A 7,902-nucleotide genomic window follows, 5' to 3' on the forward strand; every position below is an offset into this window, starting at 1 on the left:
TTCTTTCTTTCTTTCTTTCTTTCTTTCTTTCTTTCTTTCTTTCTTTCTTTCTTTCTTTCTCTCTTTCTCTCTTTCTCTCTTTCTCTCTTTCTCTCTTTCTCTCTTTCTCTCTTTCTTTCTCTTTCTTTCTTTTTTCCTTTTTTTTTTGCCAGGGATGCAACCAAACCTGAGATTGAGGAGGAATTGAACCCCCGTAAAGACCATTTCCTTAGTGCCAAGGTAGCTGACTGAGAACATAGCTTGACCCAATGTGGCTTCTTAGGGATGGAGGAAGAGACCTATATGAGCTAAACCTGTGAGATCCCAAAGTAAGGCTTCTCTCCTCAATGGACAAAAGTGGGCTCTGTATCTGCTCTCCATGCTTCTTGTGAGTTTCCTGACCCACATACGATTTGGCTGCCAAGAATCCCTCAGGATTCTATTATAGTAATGAAGGAAAGGAATGCCTCGTGCTTTCGGTTCTGTGCGGCTGCTGGTCTAATGTGTGTGGATGATTTACTGAAAGGAGAGGTTAGGGTGACAGAGCTGTGCCCCACCCAGAAGCACTGCTAACGAGGGAAGGCTCCTCTTGGAGATAAACACAAAATGGGTCCAAATACAGACAAAAAAAATCACCTCCAAAAAGCAAAATGGCTCCCAGCCAGCATTACCTCACTACAGGACCTTACTCTGACCCGATTGAGTTATTAACATTTTAATGGAAGAAATTGTTTATCACAGTGGAGCATGGCAAAATGGAAACAGAAAAAGCAGAATCACAGGGTAATGTTAATTACCTTACCCACCCTTAATTTGAGGAAGTTTGCTGAGAATAAATAAGGTCAATAGAGATGAAAACTCACCTCTCACAGTGATATTCAGCAGCGCACTCTGGACGGGGCCGTAGCTGTTGTCCGCTGTACAGTAGTATCCCCCTGCATGGCTCTCTCTGATGGCAGGGAGCTCCAGCTCCGCTCTGGGGGAACGCTGAGTTTTCCTCCCCAGACTCTCCTGCGTGTCCTCTCGGTGCCAGGAGAACGTCGTGTACCCTGTGCCTTCAGCCACGGAGCAGACAAGGACCAGCGTCTCGCCTTCAACCGCCTGGCCCCCTGTGGGCTGTGTCTCCAGGAGCACCCCAGACACAGGGATCCCTATGTAAAAATGAGACCACAGGTGGGGGCCAGTTGTGAAGGAGGGCAGGGCTGGGTAGCTGGGGTGTTGGGCAGGGTCACTTCTTATGTGACTTCAAGATATCCTCTTCAGCAGGCACTAACATTGTGACCAACAGACCATGAATTTAGGGCTGAAAATATCACTAAATGTGATAAGCTTTCCATCCTGATATATGAGGCCCCAGGAAAGAAAAAAGAAGCATTTGGGTTTTGTCTGACATCCTGGCTGGAGGTCTGAGTTGTTTTGAGGGAGAGGTAATAGCAGTAGTGGCCATCATGGCAGTAGGCTGGACCACATCTATTTTTAAAAGTCATAGTTTGGTACCTAAGTGATGTTTATTGGACCTATCTATCTCTCCTTCTCTTCTGCTGTACACATCATAGGCACTCACATTGTTCATTGCTACTGATGGATGTTTGTCTTCTAAATAGTTTTCTTTGAGATCTAGCCATTCTAGAATCTGCCAACTCCCTAGCAGGGCACCTTATTTTCTTGTTTTGTTTTCCATAGCTCTCAAACGTAACTACATGAGTCAGCTGTGATTCTGAAGTCATAGAATTTCAAAGGAAGACTGAGGTTTTAGGAAAATGGAGGTAGAAAAGAAGTCATGTATCTCTCTTATTATTGTACTTCACTTCTTGGCCTAAGCCCGGTTCCTCTGTTGGGATGATAAAACCGGTCTCTGCTACATAGTCCCCATGCCTGCAGAGCCTGAGGGGCCCAGAAAGGCAGGGAAGACGCCTGGCTCTCCAACACTCACGCTGCACGCGGATCTGTAGCGAGAGACTGCGCTTGTGGATGTTCCCCATCACTGTTTCAGCACCACACCAATAGGATCCTGAGTTTTCTCTCCAGATGGCTGGGAGCTGGAGTTCCCGGGACGGGCTCCAGTCTGACAGGATGACCCTGTCATCTCTGAAGAAGATGAAGTGAAGTAGGGTATCCGACCGCTCTGGAGGAAGCTGTGTTTCACAGCTCAGGTTTACAGAATTCCCCTCTGTAGGCTGAGAGTCTGTAGCTTTCAGCTGTGGATGTGGAAATAGTTCTAGAGAGAAGAGGTAAATCAAATTCTGAGCATGAGAGTATTTAGCACTCTGGGAGAGACAGGTTTGGGTGCTCAGTCCCAGGAAACTTCAGACACACAGCAAGACAAACTTATCAAAACCTCTATCAAAATTTTCTTCCACAGGTTTATTCAGGTACAATCATCCCACTTTCTCTGCCTCTTAGAGGACTTGTGCCTCTCATCTATCCAGGGTTTCAATAGTAACCCATAAATTTCTTCCTTACATGCTCAGTTTCCTATCCCTGACATTACTAAGCAAATCTATATGAACTGAAAGACTCACCTTGAATTTTAATCATTTTGAAATTTGATCTAAATACATCATTGTTGTCTCCATATCCAAAGCATTGATAATTGCCATTGTTATTTGAACTTGCATTTGGGATAAGAAGATCCCAGCTTTCATTAAAATTGGAAAGAATTTTTCCATTCCAAGTATATTTCACAGCAGTCAATTTCTCTTTCCTCCTTCTGTGGCATCTCAGAACCAACGTGTCACCTTCAAACACAGAATACGGGACCTGCAGGATTAAAGAGTCTGGAAAAGACACAGAGAGGAGATCGTCATTCAAAGCATTCCTGCTACTTCCTCCTTCTGTGTCTCTTGAATTACAAAGGCTTTATTGTTTTCTTCTTTCTTCCACAAGATGTAGTCTCTTGATCCAAGCTCACAAAACTCCTAAATCAGTGTAACATGCTTCAGATACAATTCCTAAATTTCCTAAATAAATCCCAGAGGCAACTATTTTATCATTCAAGGTCAGATTCCAAAGATAAGGAGTCTAATATGGAGAATAAAAGCTGAGAGGAAGGGTGATCAAAATCCCTGACCTAATAGAGTACGTCAGAACTTAAAACCAACCTGCTCACCGAGTCCCAGAGCAGGAGCTATGAAAGAAGGGGCACTTGGAGAACTATGTGAGGAACTCTTCCCGGGCATTGGAGCGTGATTTGTAGCAGGATTCTTGTCAGAGACACAGTCTAGGTTCAAGGGACAGTGGATGTGGTCCTCTATGGAAATTCCATGCTGTTCAGATTCTAATGATTCTAATTTGAGGTTAGCTATATCTCTTCTTTCTTAGATGACTGTGTTGAATGCCTACGCCTGTAGACCATGCCCTTGCAAGTGACCAAAATCATTATCTATCAGGTAAAACTGGACAGGAGGAGCTGTGGGAGCTTGATGCCAATCAGAGGGAAAACTAGCAATGAGGAAGGGACACATAACAACGGGTGGGGATAAAAAGCATCAGTTCAGAGATTTCCCACCTCTGAGCTCCTCTGATGGCACTTTTGTCCTCAGCACAGTTATGTGTGTGTAACTTCTCCCTTATGAGGCTATAAAGCCCTGCAGGGCAGGATCTGAGACAGCTTCATTTTTGTACTCCCTAAAACTAACTCATTTTCTTGACCGTGTAAGTGTGTGGGGATGTCGATTAATATTAACCATTTAAACTCAAGTTTCAATCATAGTTTGAAAAACACTTGTAGCCATTGGAGGGAAAATGTGAAACTAAAGAAGCTGGGATCGAGGGTTAGAGAGCAACGAAAGACCCCAGTTCGTGGAACCTCCAGGGAGCTAAGATAAACGGAAACCCTTTATAAAGTTTCAACTAATTCACCTTCTTTCTCACCTGAAGAAAAGAGCAAGCGCACAGGGTTACTTTGCGGGGAGCCCTGGGCCTGGCATCTGTACAGTCCAGATTCCCGAACCTCGAGGGTGTTTCCTGGGGTTACGGTCAACTTTTCTCTCCAATAGTGCTGATACCATGTTGTTTTCTCTGTTGCATAGAATTGAAATCCATTGCAAGTCAGAGTCACTCTCTCTCCTTTGAAGAATGTGGTCCATGGAGGACGGACGGAAATCACAGGTTTGTGTGCAGCTGCTGAGGAGGAAAGAGTAGTAGGTCTGAGGTGGAGGTGCCTGCAGTCCCAGCTGCAGTGGCTTGTGTAGGTTACACTGGAGGACATGGCTTGGGAGTTCCCTAAGAGGCCCCTGGATGACTTCTGTTTCCCCAGGTTGCAGGTGAGCTGTGCTCACCTCCTCCAGGGTGCAGTGGCTGCTCAGCAGTCTATAGCAGCAGATTGGCCTTTCAGAGGGAGGGCAGCCCTGGCAGGATCCACTCAGCAGTGATAGATGATGCGAGGCTCACAAACCCTCTCGCTTGTTTCAGTGAACCAAGTCCTCAGGTAGATAGTTGGAAATCGCGTTTCTCCTGGACTCTCACCTGAGATCTTGGTGTTACAGGGACCTCTCTAAGATGAGTTCTTGTGTGTGAAGGGTACCAGAAAATGCCATCTCCAGGTTTGTCTCTTTGGCATATGGATTATTTTGAGCCAAAGGCCACTGAGAATCACCAGAAATAGGAAAAGTTCTAAAAGCAAGGCACAAGTTTTCCTTTATAAGTGAAAAGTTTTCCCTTACAAGGGAAATTTCCTTTTGTAAATGTGTCTCCCTCTCCCATACTAGGAAGAGGAAGACTCTTAACAACTTTCATCGATAGAGAAGGCATTGACTTAAATATGCATAAAACCCTTGTTTACCATGTTTTTCCTAGTCAACCTGCCACAGCCTGCCTCTCCCACCCAGAAGCCCAAAACTCCTTTTCCTTTGTTTAGTCCAGGATGATATACAGGTTGAGTATACCTTATTCAAAACACTTTGGAACAGAAGCGTTTTGGAGTTCGAGTTTTTTTCAGATTTTGGAACATATACATAAACCAAAAATCTGAAATATGAAATGCTCCAATGAGCATTTCTTTTGATCATCATGTCAGTACTTAAAAACTTTCAGATTTTGGATTTCGGATATTTGGATGAAGGATATTCAACCTGTGTAAATCTCAATCATCTGGCTGCCTCCTTCAGCCATTGTTTTCTTTGTAAATTCCCCTGTCTATGTACATAATTAAAATTTTTTTTTCACTTGTTAGTCTGTCTTTTTTTTTTTTTCAAGAAAGAGTCTCGCTCTGTCACCCAGGCTGGAGTACAGTGGCGAGATCTCGGCTCACTGCAACCTCTGCCTCCCAGGTTCAAGCGATTCTCCTGCCTCAGCCTCCTGAATAGCTGGGACTACAGGTGAGTGCCACCATACCCAGTTAATTTTTTGTATTTTTAGTAGAGACGGAGTTTCACCTTCTTAGTCAGGATGGTCTCAATCTCCTGACCTCGTGATCCACCTGCCTCAGCCTCCCAAAGTGCTGGAATTGCAGGTGTGAGCCACCGCACCTGGCCTAGTCTATCTTTTATCAAGTTGATTTATGGGCCCCAGAAAATTAACCTGTAGGATCAAGAGAAAACTTTTTCTTTGCCCTCTTAATTTGCTGAAAAATCAACTGATGAAAGGCAGATTCATAGGAGAAATGGCCTACAAATTTATTTACATGTGCAGGGCAGAATTACAGAGTGATTCCCCAAATATACCAATAAGGCCCAGACACTTACACAGCCATTTTTGGAGGGGAGTGGGGAGAGGGGGAATGTAGGTAACTCTTTTGAAGGGCAATAAATAATGACCATGGTGAATTAATGGATAAATGGTTCTATTTGGAAGATGAATGAGCCTGAAGCATAGATATTTTCTTGTGATGGAGTCTGTTCAGGTGTGGTTACACCCGTCAGTCTTCTTTTCTACAGTAGAGAGGAGGGAAGAACAGTTGTGCTTACTGGTGGGTCGATTGGTCTTTAGGTGGATAGGGAGAAGTTTCTTCTGCTGATCTTTAAAGGCCTTTAATTCAAAATACTAGTTACACCAAGTGGCCATATTTTGGGGTGAAATATTTTGGCTTTCTTCAAACCTAAGAGAGATGGAAATTTTTTCCCTCCCCTACAGGTAGCATGAGCATGTGGTGGGATAGGGGTTATAGATGGAGTGAATATAGAAATCAGGAGGTCAATTAGACTGTTATGAAAAGTGGTTTAATTTATGTTTTTACTGTCAAGAAATATGTATGGGAGAGGTGAGCAGGCTCTGTCTGTCATAAGAAATATATCTAGATAGCTGCAGAGAGTAAGAGTGCAGGGAGCTAGGTGGTCCTAACTTCTCAGACCTCAAAGCACTCTCTTGTGACAGTAAAATACTAACCCTACATGAAATTAGGCCCTAAACTCTTTGAAGCATTGGTGGATAGAAACTGAAGAATTTGAGGATAATACAAATTAAAAATAAGAGGCTTAATTCTCCCCGACAAAAGGAAGAGGCTTCTCTTCCTCTTTCAGAATTTCTTTCTCTGTCCTTTGCAAATGGATGTAAATGTTTATATTGGTTAAATAACCAAAACAGCATGGTACTGGTACCAAAACAGATATATAGACCAATGGAGTGGAACAGAGGCCTCAGAAATAACACCACACGTCTACAACCATCTGATCTTTGACAAACCTGACAGAAACATGAAATGGGGAAAGGATTCCCTATTTAATAAATGGTGCCAGGAAAACTGGCTAGCCATATGTAGAAAGTCGAAACTGGATCCCTTCCTTACACCTTATACAAAAATTAACTCAAGATGGATTAAAGACTTAAATGTAAGACCTAAAAACCATAAAAACCCTAGAAGAAAACCTAGGTAATACCATTCAGGACATAGGCATGGGAAAGGACTTCAAGACTAAAACACCAAAAGCAATGGCAGCAAAAGCCAAAATTGACAAATGGGATCTAATTCAACTAAAGAGCTTTTGCACAGCAAAAGAAACTATCATCAGAGTGAACAGGCAACCTACAGAATGGGAGAAAATTTTTGCAACCTACTCATCTGACAAAGGGCTAATATCCAGAACCTACAAAGAACTTAAACAAATTTACAAGAAAAAAAAAAAAACATCAAAAAGTGGGCAAAGGACATGAACAGACACTTCTCAAAAGAAGACATTTATGCAGCCAACCGACACATGAAAAAAGGCTCATCATCACTGTCATTAGAGAAATGCAAATCAAAACCACAATGAGATACCATCTCATGCCAGTTAGAATGGCTACCATTAAAAAGTCAGGAAACAACAGATGCTGGAGAGGATGTGGAGAAATAGGAACACTTTTACACTGTTGGTGGGATTGTAAACTAGTTCAACCATTGTGGAAGACAGTGTGGCGATTCCTCAAGGATCTAGAACTAGAAATACCATTTGACCCAGTGATCCCATTACTGGGTATATACCCAGAGGATTATAAATCATGCTACTATAAAGCCACATGCACACATATGTTTATTGTGGCACTGTTCACAATAGCAAAGACTTAGAACCAACCAAAATGTTCGTCAATAATAGACTGGATTAAGAAAATGTGGCACATATACACCATGGAATACTCTGCAGCCATAAAAAAGGATGGGTTCATGTCCTTTGCAGGGACATGGATGAAGCTGGAAACCATCATTCTCAGCAAATTATCACAAGGACAGAAAACCAAACACGGCATGTTCTCACTCATAGGTGGGAATTGAACAATGAGAACACATGGACACAGGGTAGGGAACATCACACACCGGGGCCTGTCAGGGGTGGGAGGGTTGGGGGAGGGATAGCATTAGGAGAAATACCTAATGTAAATGACAAGTTGATGGGTGCAGCAAACCAACATGGCGCATGTATACCTGTGTAACCAACCTGCACGTTGTGCACATGTTCCCTAGAACTTAAAGTATAATAATAATAATAATAATAATAATAATAATAATAA

The 7,902-nt window shown here is 42.9% G+C and overlaps 1 protein-coding gene across 1 annotated transcript in view; it reads right to left on the reverse strand.

Moving 5' to 3' along the window:
- The window catches only part of FCRL4 (Fc receptor-like 4), a 22,586-nt gene that overhangs the window by 9,987 nt on the left and 4,697 nt on the right, over positions 1 to 7,902 (reverse strand). The window contains exons 3-6 of the mRNA XM_011969350.1: positions 3,853 to 4,104; positions 2,502 to 2,756; positions 1,913 to 2,197; positions 843 to 1,130 (exon numbers count right to left, since the gene is read on the reverse strand). Coding sequence (XP_011824740.1) covers positions 843 to 1,130; positions 1,913 to 2,197; positions 2,502 to 2,756; positions 3,853 to 4,104 — 1,080 coding nt within the window. The remainder of the gene's footprint in view (positions 1 to 842; positions 1,131 to 1,912; positions 2,198 to 2,501; positions 2,757 to 3,852; positions 4,105 to 7,902) is intronic.

The sequence above is a fragment of the Mandrillus leucophaeus genome, unplaced genomic scaffold (genome assembly GCF_000951045.1).
Source record: "Mandrillus leucophaeus isolate KB7577 unplaced genomic scaffold, Mleu.le_1.0 Scaffold885, whole genome shotgun sequence".
Taxonomy (NCBI): Eukaryota; Metazoa; Chordata; class Mammalia; order Primates; family Cercopithecidae; genus Mandrillus; species Mandrillus leucophaeus.